Below are 26,493 nucleotides of genomic sequence, written 5' to 3'. Positions count from 1 at the left end.
CCTCCCATTCATGAAAACCCAAGCATAACTGAAATTTCAGACCAGTCAATGGGCCCCCATTTTCCTGCAGACTTCCATTCTTATTTTGGAAATGTTTCGATCAGTTGCCTTACTGAGCACGTTCCCTTTAAATTTCCCCGCCAGCAGGGCCCATGCGGGTGTAAACAAACACTTTGGTGCTGCCCAAGAGAGCCCCTATCTAATACCCAGCACGATCCCCTTACATCCGGAGCACTCTTAAACATTTTTCCTAGCACTTGCAGCATCTGTCCTCCCAATGATCTTCACAATGACCCTGCAAGGAGAGACAGGAAGAGGGATGGTGATCCCTGTGTTACAGATGGAGACATAGGAGGCCCAGTGAAGTGCAGTGACTTGCCCAAGGTCATGCCATGAATAGGGGTAGAGCTGAAACCAAAACATTGGTCTCCTGACCCCCTGTGCATACATAGTTGCTTTCTGGCCAAAGGTGGTGTGTGTGTGTGTGTGAGAGAGAGAGAGAGACAGGGCTTTATAAATATGAACTGTCTCCTTTCGCTCTGCCTCCCCAGACCCACTGGCCCAGCCTTGAGTACACGTGGAATAAATAGAGCAGTTAGGTCTGGTCTGTAGACAGCTGGTGGTTGGGATAACTTTCCCAGAAGGCGATGCTGGGGGCTGGAGGCCCCTGGGATTATGAACAGACCACCTGGCCAGCCTCCTTACTGCTTAATTCTGCTGAGGCCACAAGGGGGCAGCATGTAGCATTCGCCCAAATCTGGGAGGTGCCCTGTCCCACCCTTTTCCCAACTTCAGACAACTCTAGGAACTATGGGGTATGACTGTCCCCTTTCTCAGTGGGTACTAGATCTTTGGTACTAGATCTTTAAACCCCTTTCCTGATAAGACCCTTAACTTTTGAAGGGAGGGGCCTTCCTGGGGCAACAGTGAGGGCTGGAAACACTATCCTCTCCAGAGTATTACATCAGGGTAGGTGGTTAGATTTTAATAAGGAGACTTTTTGACAGCCCTTCTTATCTCCCCAGCTTTGTGTCTTTCCACTCTTCCTCCCCCCTGAACTCTACATTCTTGTCACACTCAATTACTCACTGGTCCCTGAACTCACCTCCATGTTTTCAACTGGCCCCAACGCCTGGATGTCCTTTTACTTCCTTTTTCACTTATTGATCTCCTATACATACATCAAGGCCCAGTTTAAATGGCCCTTGCTGAGAAACTTCTAACTCCTAGGACAGAGTTAGCAAAGACTTCTTTGATGCTCTCACAGCAACTTCTACAGCCTCTATTATTAGTGCTCATATACACAGTCGTTCAACAAATGTTTCTTTGGCACTTTCTGTGTTTCAGACATTGTTTTGGACATTGTGAAGACAGCTGAAAACAAGCCAGATGAGGTTTGTGCTATCATGGAGCTTATACTGGGTTGGGGGCAGGGGGAGAGGTGGGAGTGGGGAGGGGAAAGATAGACAACAAACACAAGACGAGTTAGGCTCTGAACAGTCTGTTAGAACTTTCTGGTTTTGGCTGTCTTCCTCACCGATGGTCCTCCAGTTCAGGGTCATCTCCATGCTTCCAGAGCCCAGCTCAGGGCCTGGCACCAAGAGAATGACAGTAACCGATGACTGAGTTAACACACACGAACTCTTCCCTGAAGATGGGGCCTCCGACACTGCACACATTCCTACCGCTGCTCATTGGCTGTCACTGTCACTTTTGTTGGGAACAGTTTTCTACTGAGCACTGACTGATGATATGCTAGGCAGGAGTATTCGATGGAGATGATTCTTTTAAGAAATTTCTGTGTAGGAAAATACATCTAAAGCTAGGTGGATTCTCTCATTTCATCTTCACATCTTCATTAGGTAGGTATCCTGCTCATTAATGAGAAACTGAGGCTCAAAGAGTTTAAGAAATTACCCAAGGGCACAGCTGGTTGAGTGGAGCCAGGTGCTCCAAGAAGTCTCCCGTCCCAGGCGGCTCAGCCCCACTGGTCTCGTCCCCTCTGATAAGTGATTCTTTTCCTACAGAGAATGAAAGTCCTCGCCCCCCAACTCCTGCATAGGGACCTAGCTTTCGTCCCATTGCTCACTGACCTCCCAGGAGGAGAGGGCCCCAGGGCAGAGGGCCAGGCAAAACCTGGTCACATGAGAAACTTGGGCCTGGCCTCCTCAAGGAGGCCTCTGAGCCAGACTGGCAGTGGTACTCCCCAGCTTGGGTGCTGGGCCACTACCATGAGGGGATAAGAGGATAGCAAGGCTGGCACTCAGGAGGGGAGAACCTGAGCTGGGCCCTGGCTGAGCCAGGCTGGGCTGAGCTCCTCAGGCTGGCTGGTGCTGAAGACAGGTCCAAAACAGAGCCCAGCCTCCCTCCGCAGCCCTGAGCCACATCACCTCTCCAGCTCCCAAGCCCTTGTGCCTCTCTCTTTCAGCGAAGGTCCATGGGACAGAAGGTTTCTAAGATATTGAACGTGCCAAAATGTCTTTATTTTGCCCTTTATTTAAATGACAGTTTGGCAATGTGTGGGATCCTACGTTCACAGTTATTTGCCTTCAGCACCCTGAAGATACTATTCCACTGTCTTTTGGCATCTGTTGTTGCTGATGAGATGCTTACTGTCAATTCAATTATTGGACCTTTGTAGATAAGCTATTTTTTCTTTCTGGTGCCTTTTAAATTTCCTCATTATTCTTGTTCTTTCTACACTTTGGCTACAGGGTGTCTAGATGTAGTTTTGATTTGTTTTTAAAGCTATTTTACTAGGCACTCTGTGGGCCTTTTAAATCTAGAAATTCATGTCTGATTTCTGGAAAGAGCTTCGTCTTTCCAGTATCTTTTTCTGGAAGTAATAATATGTATGCTGGAGTTTCTCATTCAATCTTCTTTGTCTCTTTTCTTTCATATGTTTAACTGTTTTATTGTTCTATGCTTCATTCTGGAGGATTTCCTCAGTTATAGCTTCTAATTAACTTATTCTCTCTTCACCTTTATTTACTAACCCATCTACTGATTTTTTTTTAAATGTCAGTGACGTTAGTTTTCATTTCCAAAATTTCTAGATAGTTCTGTTCATATCTGTTAAATGTCTCTGTCTGGTATCTTTCTGTTTTTGTTCTATAGATGTTATTCCTTCCTTTATCTTCTTGAAGATTTTAACTAAAACTTCCTTTCAGATTGCTCCATTATCTCTAGATCTTTAAATATGAATTCTTCCTTGAGAGAGATGCCTCCTAAAATATTGTATTTCTTATATGTTGTGAAGTTTATCCTTGAGATAGTTTCAGCACATTTTCCTGCTGTACCCTGGGATATGGAGGCCACCCTTTGGGGCGATTTCTCAGCTGTATCTGCCCAAGCCTTGTAGAAAAGCACCAGCCCCAAACTAGCTCTTATATAAATGTCTTTTGGGATTTTTATATGTCGTGAATATCAGATTCTGAGTCCGCATTCCATGTGAACGGGCTTAAGGTGTCCTAATCATATGGGTACTCTTCCTACCCAAAGCCAGGACCAGGCGGCTAGCAGGCAGATATTTTAGTCCTGTTTATGGCAGGCAGCACTTTCCCAGGCCCAGCTTTAAGCAGGGAGCTTACCACAGCCCTTGCCACTAGTGGGGTCTGCAAGTGTACTTCCCATCCTGCTGGAATGCTGAATCCTTCCTCAGAGGTACAGCTGCAACTCCTGCTCACCACTGGAATTTCCTCTCATTTCTGGCCCTTAGAGATTTCTCATTCTTGCCTTTGAACTTGGATACGTGTTTTTGTTTATGTTTTTAATTATCCAGCATTTATATTGTGTATCTACTATTTTAAGGAGGAAGGACCTTAATAGGTGTTCAATCAAGTTTGACCTGGCAGGGCTTCCCTAGTGGCGCAGTGATTAAGAATCCGCCTGCCAGTGGAGGGGACACGGGTTTGAGACCTGGTCGGGGAAGATCCCACATGCTGCGGAGCAACTAAGCCCGTGCACCACAACTACTGAGCCTGCGCTTTAGAGCCTGCGAGCCACAACTACTGAGCCTGTGTGCCACAACTACTGAAGCCCACGTGCCTAGAGCCCGTGCTCTGCAACAAGAGAAGCCACCACAATGAGAAGCCCATGCACTGCAACGAAGAGTAGCCCCCGCTCTCCACAACTAGAGAAAGCCCGCGCACGGCAACAAAGACCCAATGCAGCCATAAATAAATAAATAAATAAGTAAATTAATTTATTTTTAAAAAAAGTTTGACCTGGCAGTCCTGCTCACTGGGCCTCCTATCCCTGTCATTGAGCCCCTAGCCTCCCTTCTGAGCCCCCATTCTCCTTTCTGAACCTCTATGTCCCTTACCAAGTCTCATCCCTTTTCAGAGCCCCCTTCCCTGACACTCAATCTGCCATCCCTCCTACTCACGTCCTCTCCCTCCCTGAATCCTCCTCCAGGTTTCTCTGATCATGGGACCAGAGAGAAGGGAAGCTTTTTCCCATTGTACTCTCAGCAACTCAGAAAAGGCCTTCCTCCTCATTTTCCAAGGAACTCCACTGTCCCAGTGGCTCTCACTGAGAACATGGAGCCCGCCGGCAGAGCTGCAGTAGTATTGTCTTCTACATGGTCTTCCAGGAGTTGAGGTCATAGAGGAAGAATCCTGAAGGCGGAGGAGAAGCGGTGCAAGAAGGGATGGCTTTGACCTTCATTTCCACACCCCCTTCTCCCTCAGTGTCTCCTCCTTGTGGGCCCCCCTCCAGCCCTGAAGATCAATGGGGGTTCACTTTCACTGAGATCAGCGACACTGCTCCCTCCGCTTCCTGTGGCTCTGAGCTGACTGGCCCAGAAGGGTAGCAGGGGCTGGGCTAGGGACAGGTCAGTGGCACACCCAGATATGGGGGAGAAACTCCTTGGGACCCTCTAGCACCTCTACCTGCCAGGTGGCCTCAGTCTCTTGTCCTCTCTGGCCTCATTGGGAAAATGAAGCAGCCTCGATCCTTCTCTCATAATTCCTCCTGCTCTCAGTGGAGGTGGATCTCTGGAGGCAAATAACGCACATGATGCCGACACCCATGAGAACCCTCCCTTCCAATCCCCTCCTGCTAGGAAGACTCTCCCAGGGAGAAGAGGTGCTAGGACTAGGGAGTTCTCACAGCATCTCCCAGCGCCATCCGAACGCACACCTGAAGGGTGATAAGATCAATGGTACACATTTGTACAGCTCCCTGCACGGTCGTGACTTTCTCATGTATTATTGCATTTAGTCCTCCCGATAGCCAGGGAAGTTGGGGCAGAGGTGGAGTGACCAAGGTCACCAACTAGTCCAAAGGTAGAGCCAGGAAGCCCAGGCATAACCTGTTGTTCAGTGATCTTTCTGTCCCCGCCCCCCAACTGCCGACCTCCCTGGGTACTGGCACCTCCAAATCTTCCTGTCCTGAGCTGTCTCGTACAGAGCCCGAGCCTCTGTGGCATGCTCAGTCTCCCTGTTTCCCATCAGGCCGAACTGGACCCTCAGCACAGCATTCAAGGTCCCTTCTGTCCCCCTTGTCAAACTGGTTTTTCCTCCCCCATGTTCTGTAACATCCTCCCTATCCCCACACCGCACCTACACACACACACACACACACTCACTCACTATAGCACAGGGGTAAAGAGCTACACTAGGCAAGTCTCTTCACTGAGTCTCAGCCTTCTTGTCTGTAAAATGGGGGTGTGAATAGGATTACCTCAGAGGGCTGTTGGGATGCTGAAATAGAAGATGCAGTTAAAGCATCCTACACAAGGTTCTGGGCCTCATTCATGGTAGCTGCAGGCATTATTGGTTGCACTTCTCTGCACCTATCCAAGTCCTCCCTACTCCTGTCCCCAAGAAGGCTTCCTCTGCCATTGCCAGTGGAGACTTTCCCTCATCTGACTTCTAGCAACACTTAGAGCTATAAGAACACCAAAACAGGGGCTTCCCTGGTGGCGCAGTGGTTAAGAATCCGCCTGCCAGGCTTCCCTGGTGGCGCAGTGGTTGAAAATATTCCTGCCAATGCAGGGGACATGGGTTCGAGCCCTGGTCTCGGAAGATCCCACGTGCCGTGGAGCAACTAGGCCCGTGAGCCACAACTACTGAGCCTATGCATCTGGAGCCTGTGCTCCGCAACAAGAGAGGCCACAACAGTGGGAGGCCCGCGCACCGCGATGAAGAGTGGCCTCCGCTCGCCACAACTAGAGAAAGCCCTCACACAGAAACGAAGACCCAACACAGCCAAAAATAAATAAATAAATAAATAAATTTATAAAAAACGGAATCCGCCTGCCAATGCAGGGGACATAGATTCGAGCCCTGGTCCGGGAAGATCCCACATGCCACAGAGCAACTAAGCCCGTGCGCCACAACTACTGAGCCTGTGCTCTAGAGCCCGAGAGCCACAACTACTGAAGCCCGCGTGCCTAGAGCCTGTGCTCTGCAACAAGAGAATCCACTGCAATGAGAAGGTCGCGCACCGCAGCGAAGAGTAGCCCCAGCTCGCCACAACTAGTGAAAGCCCGCGTGCAGCAATGAAGACCCAACGCAGCCAAAAATAAATAAATTTAAAAGAAAAAAAAAAGAGAGAGAGAAAGCCCAAATAGTTTCTGGGGTGTGGAGAGAAAGGAGGAGGAGGTCTGGTGGGTGGAACCTTGACCTCCTCACCTCAATTCAACCAGAACACCTCTGCTTGAATGCTCTTTACATATTGGGGTGCTACCTTAAGATTCTGTCTGTAGAAAGGATTCCATTGCTAATAAAGTCTGAAAACCACTGACGTAAAACCCCCTTCCCACTCCAAGAAATCTGCATCCTTGGTTGACCTGAAGTCACACTGGCAGGCCGTCAGTCAATGACAGGCTTGAACCTGGCCGCAAGGTCCCCACAACTTCTAGACCTCAACCCTTTCAGACCTAGGAGTCTCCACCCCTGGCAGGAATAAGTCCTAGAGAACAAAGATTGGGCCCTCTGTGGTTCCCCTCAGTACTGATCCCAGTACCCTGTGCACAGTGGGTAGGTACCAGCCAGGGGAGAGGACAGGTCACAGGCAGTTCTGGATACTGGCTGTGTATCCTTAGGTGAGTCCCCACGTGTCTCTGAGCCTCAGTTGGTGCTCAGCAAATGGGAGCTCTCTCCCTCCCCACTCTTCCTCTCAATCAATACTTGCTTCATTGATGGATGAAAGCGACAGTGATGAATTACAGAAGATCTTGGAGCCCCACCCCCTCCTTATGGGCAGATGGGGAAACTGAAGCCCAGAGCCAGGAATGGACTTGCCCAGGTGGGACAGAGTGAGTGAGTCAGGGCAGAGCGGGATGTTTTTTTGGCAGTGTTACCTGGGAGAGGTGTGGCGGCTGGTGGGGGTGGGTGGGAAGGAAGCTGCTGAGGGTGGGGTGAAGGGAACAGGTGGGAGAAAGGGAAGGAGGAGGGTGGGAAACCATAGCTCCACCCCCGCTCCCTCCAGCAGGGAGAGAGCCTGAGACAGCTGTGCGCTCAGAAAAGTGTCTTAGTCACTAAAGGCTGCGGTGGGGAAAGGCCTTCCTCCTGGTCACGCTCATGTCCCGGGAATCCGGACGGGACAGGAAGGCCGCCGGGTGACCCTCAGAGTGGCCACCTGTCCTCTTGGAACTGGACTTTCTCCTCTGCCTCCTCCACTTTCCCATGCACACACGTACACACACCAACCTAACTTTGCTTACATCCTCCTAGAACCATCTCCCATCGCCCCACCCCTTAGGAAGAGTTCCATGACTCTCCACTTTATTATTTATTTATTTTTGGCCGCACCGCGCAGCTTGTGGGATCTCAGTTCCCTGACCAGGGACTGAACCTGGGCCACGGCAGTGAAAAACCCAGAATCCTAACCACTAGGCTACCAGGGAACTCCCACAACTCCCCACTTTAAAAAGTGGTGGGCCTGTCCCATTACACATACACCTACAGGAGAAACACGCCTCTGTGCCCCATGAAACTCCCTCCTGAGATCTAACTTCCCTCCCTCTAGCTGCAGCCACAGTCTCTTTCTTCCTCTTGCTGCCTTTGAGGGGCGCATCCGGAGCTGGAGTTGGGAAAGGTGAGGAAAGACCCTCTCCTCGCAGTGAGGGCTCCTCACAAGGAGAGTAAGGGACTTTCGCAGCCCCCTAAGTGGGAAGAGAGGCGTGGCATCCGGGGGTGACGCTGAGCCTGATGATCCTCTTTCCCAGAACAGACCCCATTTCAGATATTCTGAGTGTTGATAAAGGGCAACCTGTGTTCAAGTGCCATTTCTGCGCATAAGAAGAGCCTCAAAAAGACCCCCAAGAGGGCTTCCCTGGTGGCGCAGTGGTTGAGAGTCCGCCTGCCGATGCAGGGGACACGGGTTCGTGCCCCGGTCCGGGAAGATCCCACATGCCGTGGAGCGGCTGAGCCCGTGAGCCATGGCCGCTAAGCCTGCGCGTCCGGAGCCTGTGCTCCGCAACGGGAGAGGCCCCAACAGTGAGAGGCCCGCGTACCGCAAAAAAAAAAAAAGAGAGAAGACCCCCAAGAGACACCCCCCAGATCCCTTACAACTGCTTTCCTTCCCACCATTTCAAGTCCCCAGGCCTTAGTCCACCCCCCAGGACCCCTGACTGAGGAAGCCGAGTCAGGCAGTCCCATAGCGTCTGGGAGGGCCGTGCTGCCTATCTAGGGAGTGCTAGCTGCAGCTCATGGGGAGACGATGGGTTGACACAGCCGGGGCAGTGCATCCATAGCTGAGCCCCGGGGTCCAGAAACCTTCCCCAGCTACCAGTGAGGACGGGACATAAACTGCCCAGGGGCACCAGGCTCCGGCCCTCGGCACACCTGGGGGCCAGGAGCAGCCAGAGGGATTCAGGTCGGACCCCAAAGGCAGCCTCTGCTACGCAGAGGGAAAAGGGTCACTGTTGGGGTAGGGGTGTAAACGGCTGTCAAGCCCAGTTTGGGGTCCCCCAGGTCCCTGCAGCCCCCTCCCAGCACGCCGGCAGCTCTGCCTCCTTCCCTCCCCCACTGGCGCTCAGCAGATCAATGCTGCCTTTGCTGACAGCTGAGAATCGAGCTCGCCTTCCCACCCCGTCCCCCGCCCCTCCCGCTCTGCTCCGTCCCCCGAGATCCTCCCGGAGGAACCGGGAAGAGTTTGCTGCGGAAGCGCTTCACCCTGGGGCAGGGCCTGCGGGTGGAGCGGCTGGTGTGGCCGAAGCTTTCGTCAGGGGACGAGGGAAGGAGGATCGGGAAACCCATATGACCACCGTGGGCTGGGCCAAGAGGGCTAAAGGGAACGAAAAGGCCTCCCCCAAAGCTAGAGAGAGTAGGTCAGGCACCAGGAACTTTCCGGCTGGAGAGGGAGTGCCGTGGGGGAAAGTCTCGCCGCTTTTGGGTGCGATTCTGTGAGCCTTTGGGGAGGAGGCTGTCCGGCCTCCGCGCTGGTTCAGAGCTCACCTCCCAACACCTGTGTGCCCTGAACCTTGCCCTGCCCTGGAAGCGAGGCAAGGGCGCGCTTCAGACTGGGCTGTTGCGGAGCAGGCCCCTCTGATCAGAGGAGACTCTTCTCGGGCAGAGTGGCCTAAGCGGAGGCTCTTCCCTCATCCTGAATAAGGGACGCTCAGAGGCGGGGGTGGGGTGGGCAGAAAAGAAGACACACCTGAGGCCCACGGTGCTGCACACACAGGCCTTTCAGGCACGAGCGCACCCCGCCCCACGCGCACGGGGCACGGCCAGACGGGGCACACCTCGCTGACGCCGCCACCGCCAGCGGCCCGGACCCTGCACGCCCATCCACACCGCACCTCATCACTCAATCTCACCATCACAGCCACCCACTGCGCCCACACAGCAGGCACTTCTGCATCCACTCACACTTAAACTCCGCGGGACCCGCGTCCCATCCGCGACGGCGGCCGCGACTCCTCGCCCCACTCGCCACAACCGCACATGAGGCATCCCGCCCCCAGCCCGGCCTTCGGGTCCACGCAGCCCCGCGCAGCCCGGCGCTCCGCTCGCACCAGCCGGGGGCCGCCGCCACGCGGTCCGGTCCCCGCCCCGACTCGGCGGCCCGCGCGGCGGGGGCGCCCTCCCGCCGCCTCTCCGCACGTCCCCTCCCTCCGCCCGGCCTCGCCGGCTTGCTCGCTCCCTCCCGATTTGGGAAGGCGGCCGCGGGGCGGGCGGGGGCGGCGGGGGAGGGGCGGGGCGGGGGAGGCTGACATGTGAGCGGCGCGCCGGCGGCAGGTGGAAAGGCGAGCGGCATGGAGCGCGTAATAAGAGAGTTGGAGTCGGAAAGAGCCGCCCCAGTCGCCGGGGAAGAGGGCGGTCAGCGCGGGCTCCGGCGGCCCCCCGGCTCTGAGCGCCCGCCCCCGGCCCCGGAGCGGCCCCGGCCCGGCCCCTAGCCCCCGCCGACCGCGCCCGCCTCGGGCCGCCCCGCCGGCCCTGGGTCCGAGACATGCGCCGCTGAGCGCCCCTCGCGCGCCCCAGCCCCGGACCGGACCCGGGCCCCGGCCCCCCCGCCTGGCGCCGCCCATGGCCGAGGCCCCCCCGCGCCGCCTCGGCCTAGCCCCCCTGCCCGCGGATGCCCCCCGCGCCGAGCTGGTGGCGCTCACGGCGGTGCAGAGCGAGCGGGGCGAGGCGGGCGGGGGCGGCTCCCCGCGCCGCCTGGGCCTCCTGGGCAGCCCCCTGCCGCCGGGCGCGCCCCTCCCAGGGCCGGGCTCGGGCTCGGGCTCCGCCTGCGGCCAGCGCTCCTCGGTCGCGTACAAGCGCTACCGACGCCTGCAGAACTGGGTCTACAACGTGCTGGAGCGACCCCGCGGCTGGGCCTTCGTCTACCACGTCTTCATGTGAGTTTGCTACCCCGAGCTCCCGACCGTGCCCTCGCGCTGCCGCCCCGCGTGGCCCCTGCCGGAGCCTGGGCTCCCGGGGGACGGCTGCCCGCCTTGGCTCCGCCTCCTGCCCCCCAGCCCCCCGGTCGGCCGACCCTCATCGCTCTGCCCCCAGGCCTGAACCCGATTTCCGATCCCCCCTCCCCCCACAGCCTGCCCCTAAACCCCCCCGCTCTCCAAGTCCTGACCCCAGCTTGACCTGGCTTCTGACCTCCCCCACCTCAACTCCTGATTTCCATCCTGATCTCCAACCCCTGCTTCTCTGTCCCCTGTACGCCCCACGTCCAGCTTCTTGTCCCCCATCTCTCTCCAATCGGCAGCCACTAAAGTGCGGCTCCCTTTTCCTCTTCCTCACTTCTGTCTCCCTGTGTCCCAGACACAGAGGGCCCTTTGGCCCCCGCACACTTTCTGTCACCTTCTCCCCAGCTCTGTAGCTACAGTGGCCTCCCACCTGGACTCCCCTCGGAGATGTCCCTCTCCAGGGACGATCTCCCCCGCAGCCGAGGGCTGGTCCCCAATTATAGGTGTTTGGGGTCCCCTTGAGCCACCAGAGTTCTGACACTGGCGTGTGCTGTCTGACTTTGAGTTTTCACTCAGTCTTGCCATCCACCCTCAACTTCCCAGTGGCAGCAGTGGGCCCTGCCGCCTGCCCTGCAGGCTTGGCCAGCTAGCCTGCCCAGCTTGCTGGCCGCTGCACCAGGCCTGGCTCTGGGCACCCTGGGGAAAAAGAAAGAGGAGAGGAGTAAGTTTGGAAACACTCACGCTGCGGGCCCCCTCCTCCCCCTTGCCAGGCTCCTACAGCTTTCAAAAACACTGACCCTTCTTGGATGTAAAGAGCGAATTTTGGCAGCTCAGAGCTCAGTCTTGGGGGACGGCCTGGCCCAGCCGGGAACATGAGAGGCCCCGCAGATATCAGTTGAAGGGCTGGGCCTGGCGCTCGAAGGTGCCCGGGAGAGAGACCTCTGGTCCCTGGGAAATGTGCCGATATTAATCCCTTATTGCTGCCCCCAGAGAGGGCCCTCTAGTCTTGGGGTCTCCTGGGTAGTCCCCTTGCCTGTCCACCTGACTGTCCCACAGTCCTTTTGCCTGTCTGGCTGTCCCTCTGCCGGAGTGAGTTTCTGCCAGTGTGTGAGTTGTCCTGTCTCTGTCTCTCCAGCTATCCAACAGTCTTTCTGCTTGTCTGTTTCCATCCCTCTGTTGGCCTGTCCAGTTATCTGGGTGCCTGTCTGTCCATCTGTCTATCCACCTGTCCACCTGAATCTTACTCTTCTACTTGTCTGCTTCCACCTGTCTTTTGGTCTGTCTTCCTGCCTGACCCTCTGCTGTCTGCTTGCCTGCCTCTGCCCCCTCCTAGCTGGCCCACAGAATTTCAGAGCGGAGGGGAGGAAAATGCTGGCAAAGGAGCCCCCTGACCACAGGGAGGGTAGCGGAAGGGAACTCTTTCAGCCTGTTTGCTCCTGAAGGTAGCAGCCACGATTCGGTGCAGAGACCTCCTGTGGCGGGCCGGGGGCGGGGGGCGGGGGCAGAGAGTTGAGATGCTCTGGACGTGAGGTCGCACTTAGAGTCAGGGTCAATGGTTAGGAGTAGCCCAACCCCCAATGCCCATTGGCAGGGCCTGGATGAATCTTTTTCTCTGCAGAGAGGGCTGCTGGAGTGCTGCGGGTTCTCTGCTGGGGTAGCAGGGACGGTGGAGTTGGGGATGAGGGGCAGGGGACTGCTAATGAAGAGCCGCTGCGTTGAGGCGCCCTTGCCCACCCTGCAGCCTGGGTGCCCGTGGAGGCTGAGACGCTTCGCAGGGAGCAGCTGCATCCTCCGCGGGCTCCTCTTGGGAGATGACTTTTCCGAGGCAGGGCTGGGCCTGGGGAAGCAATAGAGCTCTGAGGTGGAGGTCCTTAGTCCCCAGGCCTGGCCTCTCAGCCCCTATGAGGGTGAAGGACTTGCCTCGTGTCCTCTGGCCAGCACTGTCTTCACCTCCTCTGGAGGGGCCTCTCCTTCCTCTCCAGGAGCTAAATCCGCTAGTACCTTTGCCCCACATCCTGCCCTTTCCGGATGCCAGGAATGCCCTGGCCAGGGACATGGTTGTTCTGACCACTTGTCACCAGGATCCCAGGGCTGAGGCATCTCTCAGGAACTCTGGGAGAGGAAATGTGGTGTGAAAACGTCCGGACATTTGGGGATCTCGGGTCATTCATCTTAGAGGTCAGAGTGGGCTGAGGGGTCAGGAACCCCACCTCTCGCATGCTGTGCGATCTTGGGTTGATCACTGCGCCTCTCTGAGCTTTAGATCTCTAGGCCATCCAAGTGGGTGGAAACCCCAGCCTTGCGGGCCTCCCTTTTGGACGAGGTAATGGGTGGGAAAGAACTCGGTGAGCCGCAAGGGCCTGTGGGAGTGTGAGGGGTTGGTGTTATGATTGGGCCTGGGGGAGGGGGCCGCACAGGAGGCCTCTCCTGTTCGTGAGGAGCTCCAGATGTGGGGCTCTGCAGTCACTCACTGCAGGGTCTTGGGCGAGCCAGGAAGTTCTTCCTGCTGCTGGAATTCTAGCCTGATTATTGCACTTTTGGTCAAATCCTTCCCCAGCCCCAATGACTCTCACAGGCAGCCCAAGTGAGGGGAGTCCAGTGTGCACAGGTAGCTAGGACCCCCTTCCCAGAGACTCAGGCCCTGGTGGGAGGGGCCCCAGAAGAAAAGCCTGCCAGAGAAGGACTCAGCAAGGAGGGAATTGAGGTGAGCCGGGTCCATTCACCCCAGGGGACACCTCCCTCACACCTGCCGGCCATGTCCCTCTGAGCCCCACCCAGAACCTGCACCTTCTCTGGCCCCGAGGTGTGGAACATCACCCAGAGGACCAGCCCCAGTTCTAGCGCTTTTGCCAGCAGCCGCAGGCCTCTGGGAAGTGGGAACCGCTGACTCCTGTCCTCTTCTCATTGAGACCCAGAAGGAAGGATTGCTGTCCCCTCTCCAAGCTCTCCCTCGTCTCTTTAGGCCCTTGGTCCTGTCACCAAGCCCCTACTACACCCCCTGTGCCCCAGTCCCTGATTTCAGCCCTCAGCCCTTCACAGTCCCTGCTCCCTGAATTTTGAGAAACACCACATCACTGCCCATCCTGCTTCTGAGCCTTTGGAAGGGATGTTCGCCTCCTTGCTGCACCCTGTCAAAGGCCACCCTGGCCTCCCTTTTGAAGTCAGAGGGCTGAAAGGGGCAGGTACAGACCAAAGCCCCATCTCCCCTCATCTTCCCCACGCCGCCGGCCGCTGCTGTGAGACTCTCGCAGCTCCCAGCCCCCAGCTGCCCCGCGAACTTTCTTTAAGTGAAGGTTTATGCTCTGTAAACATCCTTCGTCAGCCTTGTCCCTGGGGTCAGAAGCTGTGGGAATGGGGAGGGGAGGAGGTAGCAGCAGCTCCTGGGCCCCTCAGGCTCCCAACCCCGGTGCCTCCCACCAAGCTCCCACCCTGACTGTCAGAAAGAACATCACCTGCGTTGGAAATAGTCCCAGCAAAAGGTGCCCGGAGCCCCCGGGCAGGCACCCCTGCTAGGTGGGTCCACACATTTTGACAGCCCCATTTTGTTTATGGGAAAACTGAGGCTCTGGAGACTGACATCACACAGTGGATCAGTGGCAGATGCAGGCTCAGGCCGGAGACTCCTGATTCTCTGTCCAGGGCCTCCCCGCTGCTCCCTGAGGCTGCCTGGGTTGGCCCTTGGAGTTTGAACTGAAATTGCTGATCACACGTGGAGCGTCAGCCATGTGCCGGGCACCGTGCTGACGCCCTTTATAAACCACTCTCACTGTGTCCTGTAGCAGCCCGGTAAGGCGGGTGCTGGGGGCCTCCTCATTTGCAGGTGAGGAAACTGAGGCTCAAGAGAGGTCCCCCCGGTCAGCGTGGAGGAGCCTCAACCCAGAGCTGGTGCTGCCTCGGTGCTGTCTTCCTCTTGCACCTCAGCTCCAGCCGGCACCCCAACCCTGGGCTGCTCAGGAGCCACACTCCTGCGTCATTGTCCCCCTGTCCCCCCAGGACACAGGCTGTTGGGGGAGTGGGCAGCGGCAGAATTTTGTGGAATCGGGTGGAAACTGCCCAGCCTCACCCAGTGCAGTCACACTTTTGTTGTGCAGGGCTTCGCACACACACATCCCTGCTACATGCCCGTTGGTCTGTCTCATGCACGCACTCCTGGCCACTTGGAAACACCTGCCCAGGGGTGTCACAAGCGCACACACAGCATACATCCAATGCAAAGAAATCTAATGCACAGCTGCTCCCACCTTTTCTCTGCCTTCACAGACGCACACCTGGGCCTGCGCCCCAGGCTAGGCCTCTAGGACGGAGCTGAGTCGGCCCATCTCTTGCGTTTTCTGCCTCCACCTGTTCACAGCTACAGGTCTGCCCTTATGGATCTGTGTGTGTTTGTGCATCCGCCTTGGAGGGCAGCCCTAGACCCTTGTGGGAGTGTGTGGCTGGCTTCCTAGGACTTTGCTGGCCTTTGCTTCTCCTGAAGCTCCCTCCGAGGTCCTCTGTCCAGCCCTGCGGTGCACTGTTGGGTTCACCAAGGCACAGAAAGGGGGCAGATACTCGTCCGAGGTCACATCCGATGAGTCGGTGGTAGAACTATGCCAGTAACCCAGGCCTTCTGCCTCCCAGATCAGGCCTTTAGATAGTATTTTTCCTTGCCCAGCCAATAGGGGAGACTGCTCCAAGAACTTGGCTTTGCGATGGAGAAAGTCTTGGGGTGTGACCCAAATTTTTCGTGCCGCTATTTTTCAGTCCTGGTCCTTCTGTTTGGTCTTTGTAAGAAGGGCATAATGGAGAGACCATCCTGCCGGGCTTCTAGCCCTTATTCTATCTCTCTCCCTACCCCTTACACCCCCTTTGCTCCCTCCTTTCCACGTTCTCCTTTGGGGTCACTGGAGCAGGTTGGATTTCTCACTGTCTGCTACCCCACCCCAACTCCATGGTACATTCATTCCTTCCATCGATGAAGCCCTGCTGGTTGTCTAACTTCAATCCCTATTGCTGCAGAAGCCTATATGCTCAGAATGCCGGAGCCAGGAGAGTTTCAAGCGGTGATTATTCTTGGGCTGATGGCAGCAGTTTGAATGGGTGATTAATTTAAGGTTCTCTGAGCCAGTCAGGGGAGCTGAATTTGTCTGGGGAACAAGGAGAGAGGAAGGCTCTGCAGAGCGGGCCAAGGCCGTGTCCCCAGAGGAGGCTGTGCAGGCAACTTCCCCAGACTTGGAGAAGCCAGCTGGAGGTTTTCTCATCCCCCTTCCTCCCCTGCACCCATGTGGGTCTTTGGCCAGGGCCGACCCTCTTGTGGGCTAGGGGGCCCAGCGGGGAATTCTGAGTGTCTGACCTGTAGGCGGCCCCTTTGTTAAAGGCCCCTGTATGGGAGTTGTGGGGCTGAGGTGGAGGAAGAGGGGCTACTTTTCATTTCTCCAGAGGCTGCCCCGCAGGGGGTTAAGAGCATGGGATCTGAGTCTGACAGATGTGGGTTCATCTCTGGTTCCACTCTTAGCAGTTGTGTGTCCTTGGGCAAGTTATTTCACCTCTCTGAGCTCCCATTTTCTCATCTGAAAAATAGGACTAATAATACCCGCCTCTGGAATTGTCAGGGCCAAGTGAGTTAAAGCACCTGACACCATGCTGGGCACAAATAGTAGCCGTTATCTTATCACCGTTATTATTATATCGTTATTATCGTCATCGTGCTCCTTCCTGGAGAGAGGTTTGACGGATGTCCTTGTCAGCACGGTGAGTGTGTCTGGGTGTACCTGGGAGTGACCAAGAGCTGCGTTCGCCTGGGTTACGGGGTGAGCGGCTCTGCACAGGGAGCCTGAGGACGCGTTTCTGTGGACATCTGAGGAGCGCCTAGGATGCGCCGTGCCCTGCCTCTTCCCGGCATTCTCTCACTTAACCCTCACAGCCATTACATCAGGTGGGCACATAATAGTGGCACATATCCTCATTTCACACTTGAGGAAAGTGGGGCTGCTGAGGGGACATCACCCACTTGCCCAAGGTCACACAGCGAGTGTAATGGTGGCACCGGGACGTCAGCCTGGGTGCCTAGGATCTCACTGACTGTTCCTTCCTTCACTTGACAAACAGAGTTAAAGAGCATCAACTCCGTACCAGGTCTGGGGAGGCAGAGGGAGAGACAGACCACGCCTGCGCCCCGCCGGGAGTGCGGGGGCGGGGGGCGGGGGTGGGGGGGTGGAGAGGGTTGCCCAGTGAGGAGGCTGTAGAGGCTGCCTGGACCACTGGGCTCTCCTGCCTCCTCTCCCAGGGACTCGCAGAGACGGAGTAGGTGTGAGCGTGTCTGTGTGTGTACAGGGAGGATGGCGTATGTGAGGGTGTTGCTGTACGGCTGAGATGTGGGCCTCGTTATCAAACTCTGCAGCTAGTCTGGCCCCAGGCAGGTGGAAGTGAAGCCGTGGTGCCCAGGGGGACAGCCAGGGACTCCTGGGAGGGGAGGGCCATCCCCCACTCTCTCCTGAGCTTGTCGTTCTGGGGAATAGGGACAGGGAATCCCAAAGGAGACTTGGAGGTCTCAGTCCCGACACTTACTGGGAAGGTGCCCACCCCTACTCTACCCCAGTCCCTGAGCCTCACTCTCCCCCTCTGTAAAATGGGACTGAGCAGGAAAGTGGATCCTAAGGGCTGCCTGGCACAGAGGGACTCTGGATGCATGGGAGGAGCCGCTGTCTCAGACCTTGAGTTTTGTAGGGTGGGGGTGGGGGTAGGGTGCGGGGTGGTGGCAGTTCTCCTCCAGTACCTTCTTCCTGAGCTCCTCAGAGGACTGGGCAGCACTTAGAAGGGCACCGGGAAGGCTGCCTGCCCCCAGCGGGGACTCTGAGGGGCCGGGGGGAGGGTGCTGGTCACACTTCTGGGGCATCCGTAAAGCACTCCCGCCAGGACTCTAGGCTTTCTGGGCAACTTGTCCCTAGGGCAGGATCTGTGTGCCCTGGGGGTTGGCACCTGGGGAGGTGAGACCGGGAGGGGCAGCCCCAGGCAGCAGACTAATTGGGCAGTGCCTGAGGGAGGGAGGCAAGGGAGCAGGGAGCTCAGAGATTCCTTCCTCTCAAAGATTTGGGGAACAGTGGGTGGAGCGGGGTCTCCGGCCCAGGGGCCCTCCACAGTCCCTGCAGGGAAGTCTGGGGAACGCTTTCTCCTGAGACTCCTCAGACATCTAGGCCAGGCAGATGAGACAGGGGGAGAGCAGCTTGCTGGAGATAAATGGGCCCACTGAAGCAGGCGAGATAGAGGTCAGACAGGAGGAAGGACTGACTGCCCCAAACCAGGAGGTAGAGTGAGATTCCCTGGGGTACTTTCTCCAAAACTTGGGAACCCATGTCTAGCTGGCCTGGACAAGATTTGCTCTGCCCATTGTGCCTATCAAGCAGGTGGCACCCAACCCTCCCAGCGTGATGGAAGGAGAGTGGATGGAGCTGCTCCCTTTGAGCCCCTCTGTTGGTGGGGGGGGCAGGGGGGATCAGATCAGGCACCCTTTCGCTTTTTGTGGGGCGTGTGGTCATCTCCTCCATCCTTGCTTCCCTGCCACTCCGCCCTGGGAGCCTCGGGCCCGTCCAGGTCACTGCCTTCGGGTTTATTTTTTGCCGGGCTCGGCTGTCCCCTTGGAGGGGAGGGGTAGGGAGAGAAGAGGGGAGAAGGAACAGCTGTGTCAGCACAATCCTGGCACCTCTGCTTCTGCCCTCCTTGGTCCGGCTGCCACCCTCTTCTGGAGGGACCAGTCCCTGGGGACAATGGAGACCCAGACTCCTGTGGGACCTCCTCCCCTGGGGCAGGACCAGTAGGTCTGGATTAGGTCTTTCTCCCCTCACCCTTCCTCCGTTCGTCCTGCCGCAGAGCATCAGAGGCGGAAGGGCCTCCGAGCTCAAGCAGATTCATGGCTTTGTTTCCCACATGGGGAAACTGAGGCCAAGAGGAAGGACACAGCACACCTGGGGCCTTCTCCACCTCCCTTCCGCGATAGATGAGACTGGTGCTGGAGCTGCCGAGGACCGAGGAAAGCTGCCTCCCATTCTGCCCTCTACTCTGAGGGAGGGGGGCAGCCCCTGATTTCATTCGCTCATCTAATCTTCTGGCCTCCGGGGACTGGTGCCAGTCTGGTGGGAGAGACCTAGGATGGGGGCCGGGGGAACATGTGACCCAAGCCTCCCTCCATGCCCTTTATCTTCCTTTTTGTCGAAAAGTATATTAGCCCCATGTTACACATAGGGAAATTAAGGCCCAAAGTCAACATAGCTGATAAGTTGTAGAGACAGGATTTGAACCCAGACTGTGGCTCCTGGGATGCTGCTGGGCTGCCTCCCGAGGGGCCCTTCCTTGCTTGCAGACACCCTTCCCTTGACTCTCCTCAACTCGCCCCTGGCTCTTCCCTGGGTTCTGTCAGCAGCTCTGCCCCCTCCTTCTCCCCTTGAATGTTGGGTCTCCTGGGGACTCTGTCCTGGGCCCTCCTCTCCATGCACAGTTTCCATGTGTGTGCACATACTCCTGTGACTTTGGGGGGTCACCTCTGTGATGACAGCCTCCCCCTCTGCAGTTTCATCCCTGAGCTTCCTGTGGACGCCTCACCTGCTCATCCCCTGGGCACCTCAACCTCAGCATCTGTCTCCAAACGTATCCACCTCCCCCCAACAGTGACCCCTTCACCGGCAGTGCCCAAGTCAGGAGCCCCTCTCTCGAGCATCCTTTGCTCCTCGCCTAAGAAACAACCTAGAGCGTCCCCAGGTGTGCTTTTTAATACTCCAGATGCTTCTCCTTCCACCCCACCGTCCGTCCCCTCTCCCGCCCACCCCATCATCTAGCGAACTCCTATTTATCCTTCAGATCCCAGTTTGAGCACCACCTCTTCTTGGAATCGCTCCCTGCGCCCCCCACCCCTGGCTTGACTGGGGGCCCTTTGGAGCCCCCTGATCTCTACTCACCCTCCCTTGTGTATTCTGCGCTCTTCTGTATGGTGGGGTTGAGCACAGTGCGTGGTTGGTAATTAGTGAATGTCTGCCGAGCCAGGGAATGAAGGTGACATTGAGGCTGGTTGTTAGGATGAGAAGGGTTTTGCCGACGAGAGAGAAGTGGAAAAATGACCCCTGGGTCCTCTGGGTGCAGGCAGTGAGCTGGAAGCCCTTGTGATTTTTGTCCTGAGTGCGCTCCACGTGGAGGCCACAGCTAGAGCAAAGGCTTTGAGGCAGGACTCTGTTATTCTACTCTCTTTGCCCCAGGATCTGCAGAGTCTGGTGTGTCCAGAGGGTCTGGCTACAGAGGTGGGCTTTACCCTGTGGACGACGGGGAGCCATAGGCAGCGTCAGGACAGGGAGGCGCCGCTGGCTGGGAGCCTGGGCTTGATTGATCTCGTCTCAGAACCAGTGCTCTGCAAACTCTAGACCACTTGGCTCTCCAGGTACCACTGTGTGGCAGCACTATTCATGTTCCCATTTTGTAGATTGGAAACTGAGGCTCAGAAAGGGGGAATAATGTGCACCAAATGACACAGCTTGCCCGTGGTGGAATCAGGACTCAAACCCATGTCTGTGTGACTCCCAAACCGAAGCTGCAAAATGGTTCTCACGTGCGTCAGCAGACCCGGGCTTTCTTCAGTGGCCTAAGGCAAAACTGAGAGAAATAAGGACAACGCGGTGACTTGGCCACAAAGCTCAATTTATTTCATTTAAAGGACTGTCTTTTAGTCTGAGATTATGTCCTTTCTTTTATGAAATGACGGGCCTGGGAATTTTTTAAAAATGTCCTTACTTGGCGAAATAAAAAGCTGACAACTTCATGCAGTCCCTAAATTGTTTTTGAAAATTTTACCGGTGCGTGAAATCCCTGAGTCTGGGCGCCACCTGCCTTCTCCCTCCTGAGCTCTGGGGCCAGAGCTGGGAGGGGTCCGGGTGGGGATGAAAGGATTAGAGGGCTGGGGCAGCCATCAGTCTCCCCGGTCTATTCCTCCTGGGCCTCAGGGCCTGCCTGCCCTGGAGTGCGGTGAGGACCAGCCCAGGGCTCTTGCCAAGATTGTTCTCGGGGCAGGGGTTGGGGGTTAGGTCACCCAGAATCAGGGCTTACCCCGCAGTTAAAGGAACATTGAACCAGATGTCAGCAGGCCGGGGTTTGGCTCCCGCCTCTGTTTCTTAAAGGTTGTGTGACCCCAGGCAGGCGACTCAACCTCTCTGAGGCTCCAGCTTCCATTCATGTAGAATGACAATTATCACCTCCACCTGCCCACCTCCCAGGGCCGCTGCCTGCATCAGGTGCTTCATGAACTACAAAGTGCTTTGACGAGAAGAGGGCCTGTTGTGCGTTCACTCTCCCTGCTCCCCGGCGCGTGCTCCCTCTTCTCTTGGGTCCTGGACCCCTCATCTCGCCCTGGCCTGCACTGGTTTCAGCCCTGAGGAGGGGATATTGTGGGGGAGGGTGGTTGGTATACACGGCCTGTAAGAGCATATCGGCCAGACTGGCATTTGCTTTCCTCAGGAGCCCCCTGCGCAGCAGCCGGGGCTCTGTGACCACCTTACTGGGGGCTCAGAAGCTCAAGGGTTCTAACGGTTTTCACATAGTAATAAGTTTCATAGTCTAACCTATACGGGGTATGGTGCCAGATCTGGGGTGTTTTCCACATGCTACTTCATCTAATCCTTCTCAGAGCCCTAGGAGGTAGGCACTGGCATTACCCCATTGTAACAGAAGAGGACACTGAAGTTTAAATGGTCAGCATAAGCCCTGTCCTGCAGCCACTAAGCGGTGGATGTCCAGGAGGATGGAACTGAAGCCTGAGTGTGCAGGGACTCCGTGGAGTGAGCGGGTGGGAGCAGGTTTGCCAGGCCACCGTGGGCGGGCTGGCGTGGGGGGCACTTATAGTGTATGTGGGGTGTGCGGGTTAGGGTGGGAAAGCAAGAGACACCTTCCTGCTGGGTGGCCTTGGGCAGTCACCTCCGTTTCGGACGCTCAGCGTACCCCGCTGCTATGGCTCTCAATAAAACAATAACAGGGCTTCCCTGGTGGCGCAGTGGTTGAGAGTCCGCCTGCCGATGCAGGGGACACGGGTTCGTGCCCCGGTCCGGGAAGATCCCACGTGCCGCGGAGCGGCTGGGCCCGTGAGCCATGGCCGCTGAGCCTGCGCGTCCGGAGCCTGTGCTCCGCGACGGGAGAGGCCACAGCAGTGAGAGGCACGCGTACCGCAAAAAAAGAAAAATATATAATAATAACAAAGACAATAACAGCCGACGCTTATAGAGTGCCTGCCGTGCGCCAGATGCTGCTCTGAGGACTTGCCCTTTCTCGCTCGCTTTTTCCTCCCAACAGCCAGAGGAGGTAGCTGCTACGGTTGTGCCCAATTTTCAGATGAGGAGGCTGAGGCACACAGAGGTTGAGTAATTTGCCTGGGTGTAGGTAGTGGGGCCAGGATTCAAACCCCAGAAGTCCAGCTCTGGAGGCTGTCATCTTTTCCACCATATTATGCCTAACTGGCCCTGATGGGCCTGCCTGTTGGGAGGCTGCTGTGAGGACCAGTTGAGCCTTAAAGTTCAGGTCCTATCTCCACCCCAGTTCTACACTGAGGATTCATTCCTTCTTTCTTCCTCTCTCATTTGGGAAGCCTTGACTGGCAGTCCCTGGGGGCCAGGGCCTATCCCACGTGCTGGGGACAGAGCAATGAATCAGACCCTGCTGTGCTCCCCGGGGGGGGGGGGGGGTGTGGGGGGGGGAGATGCACCTGGCAGCTGTCTGGGTGGAGTCCTGTGGGGGCCGGCCCAGTCCCAAACTGGCGGTGGCTGGGAAGGCTTCCCAGAGGAAGAGGTTTCAGCTGAGATGAAACGTGAGTAGGAGTCAAGGCAAATAGGAGGAGGGAATAGCATTCCGGGCAGAGGGACTAGCATGGGCAGAGCCCAGAGGTGGGTCTGAACATGACATTTGTAAAGAACTGAAAGATGGCAGGAGAGTGGGAGCCTAGACGGGGCAGGAGGTGTGCAGAGAAGGGGCTGGAACGTGAGCAAGGCCAGGCTGAGAACTCCAGGCTGAGGAGCTGTGGCTTCCTGGAGGAGGCTAGAGTTCAGGAAGGAACTGAGGACGGGAGTGCCATGGGCAGATTGGTATTTTAGAAACACCTCTCTGGGTCTGGCAAGGAGGATGGTTGTGGGGAGGCTCTAGCAGGGTGCCCTGGGGATGCCAGCCATTTGGCCTCTTTTTCCCTCCGCCTTCCCCTCACGGCCCAGCCCCCTGAGCGTCTCCTCTGGAGCTGCCCACGAACCCTGCCAGGGCCTGGCCAGACCTGGCCTGAAGCCCTCGGATTTTGCCTGTATGGAAAGTTCAGCTGCTTATGCAAAGCCTGGCTTGGGGGAAGGTGTGTGTGAATGAGCTGAGGGAGGCCTTGGAGGCAGAGTGGGTGGATGCAGGCCCTGAGGCTACCTGCAAAGGGGGTCTGGGGTCTAAGGGGGTCCCCAGAACAGTGACCTTAGAGCAGCCCCATGAAAGCACCGGGTTAGGCCCAGTTGATGGTGGGAGTGCCCTGGGGAGGGGGCAGAGCCCAGGAGGCCCAGCCTGCCAAGCTCCTTGCTCCCTCCCTGTCTGCCAGCTCAATAGGGTGTGGAAATCACGGATCCCACCCGGCCCCCTCACTCTACCAGTGGGGAAACTGAGGCCCAGAACAGGGCATAGACCAAACTTAGGTCAGTGGCAGAGCCTAGGCTCAGCCCAAGAGTCTCAATTGTCCCCAACAACAATAAATAACAGTGAAAACCTCTCTGCAGAGCTGGCCTGGGCTCAGGTGCCCTGTGTGTTGTCTTGGGTAGGTCTCTTCACATCCCTGAGCCTCAGCCTCTGGGTCCAAAATGCTGCCTCATACTGGGAAGAACATCGCCTCTCCCACTTGATGCTTTAAGGCATACCTGGCCCATTGTGGGGCTTAATTAACGTTTACTCAATGAATCCCATTGAATTCTCATAACGCTGGAGGAAGATATTTATTACACTATTTTATACTGGGGCTCAGAAAGGAGAAATGACTTGCCCAAGGGCATTCAGCTGAGAAGTGGCTGATATGGGACTGGAGCCCAGGTGTCTGGGCACCTGTCTAGGACCCCTGATGGACACAGCTCCTATTTTGAGCTTTCAGTGAAAAGCAGCTGGTGTCCCAAGCAGGATCCATCAGTCGGTTGGGCAGAGTGTGTGTGTGTGTGTGTGTGTGTGTGTGTGTGTGTGTGTTTTAAGCTGGGCTGGCCTGCAGGCTGGAACTCAGCTCACATCAACCCCTGTGCTTCCGTGCTTGGGCCAGGCTGCAGCTGCTGCCCCATGGGGAAGGGGACCTTTCCACTTGCCTTCCTGCACTGAGGTTTTTTTCTCTTGGCCTGGTTAGCTGGGGAGAGGAGCTGGTCGTGGGATGACCAACAGGCACCTGCCAGCCCCTCCCACGATGGAGTCTGGCCATCTAATGCCCTGCACATGACAGGCATGGCGTGGTCACTGGGCTGGGGAAAGGGATTTGCACTTTCCTAATCTGGGGGCTGCAGCCCTCCTCTGTCTTGGCCAGGGCCGTGGGAGAGGTTTGTCTCTGCCCCCGTGCCCAGTGGCCCCAGCTCAGATCCCTGGCACACACCCAGCTACTCTGCTTGGGGCCTTCCCTTGCCCTGTTCACGCTCCCGCCACCCTCCATCCCCCCACTGATTTAGGCAGAGTTGGGACTTATGGGGCCAAATGCTGGGGCATTTGTGGCTGGTGGAGATGCAGTGCCATGCAGGATTTGGGGCTGAAGGATGGGGGCAATGTCAGGGAGGTTTTGGGCCCATGTTGGGGCAGAGTTAGGGGGAAGACCTCATAGGGGTACAGAGCTGGAGTGTTTGGGGCTAATCCTGGGCCACCCCTTCCTGGAGAAATTTGGCTACAAGTCAGGGAGGCAAATGTGTGGGCTATGCCCCCCCTCGCTGGGCGGTAAACACAGCCGTCGCCCAGGAGACGAGCCCAAACATCTCAGCCCCCCACGGTTATTTATACCAGGACTCCCTCTCCTTCTTGGGCCTGGTCTGGCCTCTCAATCCACTCCTGAGCTGAGCGTCCTGAGTGGAGGGTCCAGCCCCCGTCAAGGCAGGAGTCCCCAGCAGCAGGCCTGCTTAAATCCCACTAGGGACTGGGCACTCACCACCGCCCAATGGCATGACCATTGGAGGCACTGGGTCTTACTGATCAGAAATGTGCCCACGGAGGCCAGGGCCTGGCCAGGAAGCGGGAGCCCTGGGATCGAGCACAGGATTTGCTCTAAACTGCTGCATGACTGTGGTCCCTGTAACCTCAGCTTCCCCATTGTTCAGTAGGAGGGAAGGGTCCTGACTGCTGTTTTGCAAGCTTTTAAGCAGTAGATCTGGTTCTTTAAATGAAACGTGACACAGGAGTGACACAGTATATAAAATACATCAAAGCAGGGCTGCTCTAGGTGAGTCAAAGGTGGGGTTCCAGAATTCTGCCCACTCACTCTATGGCCCTGCATACCACCAACCTGGAGCCTGTGCGCGGCCCTCCTTGTTCTAGAACACCTTCCAGGGGACCCTGGAGTTCCCACCCCATGGCTTGCACAGACCTCTTTGATGGTTCGCCATCCCAAGGGCCACTGTTGTGTGAGTGCTCCTAGGTCGAAGGGCAGCTGTTTGCAGCCAGTGTGGATGAGAGCAGGCTGGGGGCAGCCACAGGAATGTACCCAAGGCCCCCTCTGGTGAGGGACGATCCCAGTGTGGGAAGAGAAGAGGGCACACCATGGGCCAGGGACTGGAGGGTAGCAGGGGCTGGCTGTCCCCTCCCTGCCAGATTCCAACATGGGACTCCAAGGGATCCAAGATTTTACATTCAGGCCTAGCCTTCCAGATCCTTATGAAGCTGTATGTGTCAGGAAGGATAGATCATATTTTATTTAACAGCTTGTTAGCTTGATTTAAGCTTTTAAATATTCAGACTTATAGTGTGTGCGTCTCCATTTGTCCTCTTTCCCAGCCCCACCAGGTAGGCTTGCATTGGCCCTCCCTCCACCCACCCACCCACCCACCTCTGTAGCAACCCCAAGATGCCCTTGCTGAGAACTCTTGGGCTTCAGAGGACAGTGGGACATTCCTAACTCACTGATGCTTAAGGCCCTGGAGACCTGGACCTTCTTGTTGCCTCCCAGATACTGTCTGAGCATGTACTGGCCAGCCCGCGGGAAGTGGAGGAGTCAGAACTGGCTTTGCCCTTGACGGATGGATCCTAATGAGCTGGTGGGGGGTGGGGAGTGGACAGAGGTAGGAACTGTCTCAGCACAAAGGGGTCCTGGGGTGCCCAGAGGGGGCCAGGAATCCCAGCCAGGGGCTGGGGGAGCACTTCTTCTCAAAGCAGATCAGGGATTCTTGGGGAGGAAGGGGGAACATCCCAAGGAGAGGAGAGAGCACAAAAGTCACCAGGGTGGAAATAGACAGAGTATGGAGGGGTGGAGTGTGGCTGATGCCTAGTGTGTGCACAGCCTCAAGCTCTGGGCTGAGGACCTCAGGTTGTGAACCATGAGAAGCCACTGTAGGATTGTAAATGGGGGAGGGGTGCACAGACTGCAAGGTAAGTGGGCTGCGGGTGAGGGTGAGGACGGTGCTGGAATCGTGGTGGTCAGTGAAGAGGTGCTGGAGGGAGGAGGAATG

General features: G+C 56.7%; 1 protein-coding gene across 1 annotated transcript in view; it reads left to right on the top strand.

Annotated features, from left to right (window-relative positions):
- The first annotated feature begins 8,859 nt into the window (after positions 1 to 8,859).
- KCNQ4 (potassium voltage-gated channel subfamily Q member 4) overlaps positions 8,860 to 26,493 on the top strand; it is a 57,861-nt gene continuing 40,227 nt past the window's right edge. The window contains exon 1 of the mRNA XM_004266378.3: positions 8,860 to 10,795. Within this exon, the coding sequence (XP_004266426.1) occupies positions 10,482 to 10,795 (314 nt within the window). The 5' untranslated portion in view covers positions 8,860 to 10,481. The remainder of the gene's footprint in view (positions 10,796 to 26,493) is intronic.

This window comes from Orcinus orca, chromosome 1, assembly GCF_937001465.1.
Source record: "Orcinus orca chromosome 1, mOrcOrc1.1, whole genome shotgun sequence".
Lineage (NCBI taxonomy): Eukaryota > Metazoa > Chordata > Mammalia > Artiodactyla > Delphinidae > Orcinus > Orcinus orca.
This window is presented reverse-complemented; position numbering and strand designations above follow the sequence as displayed.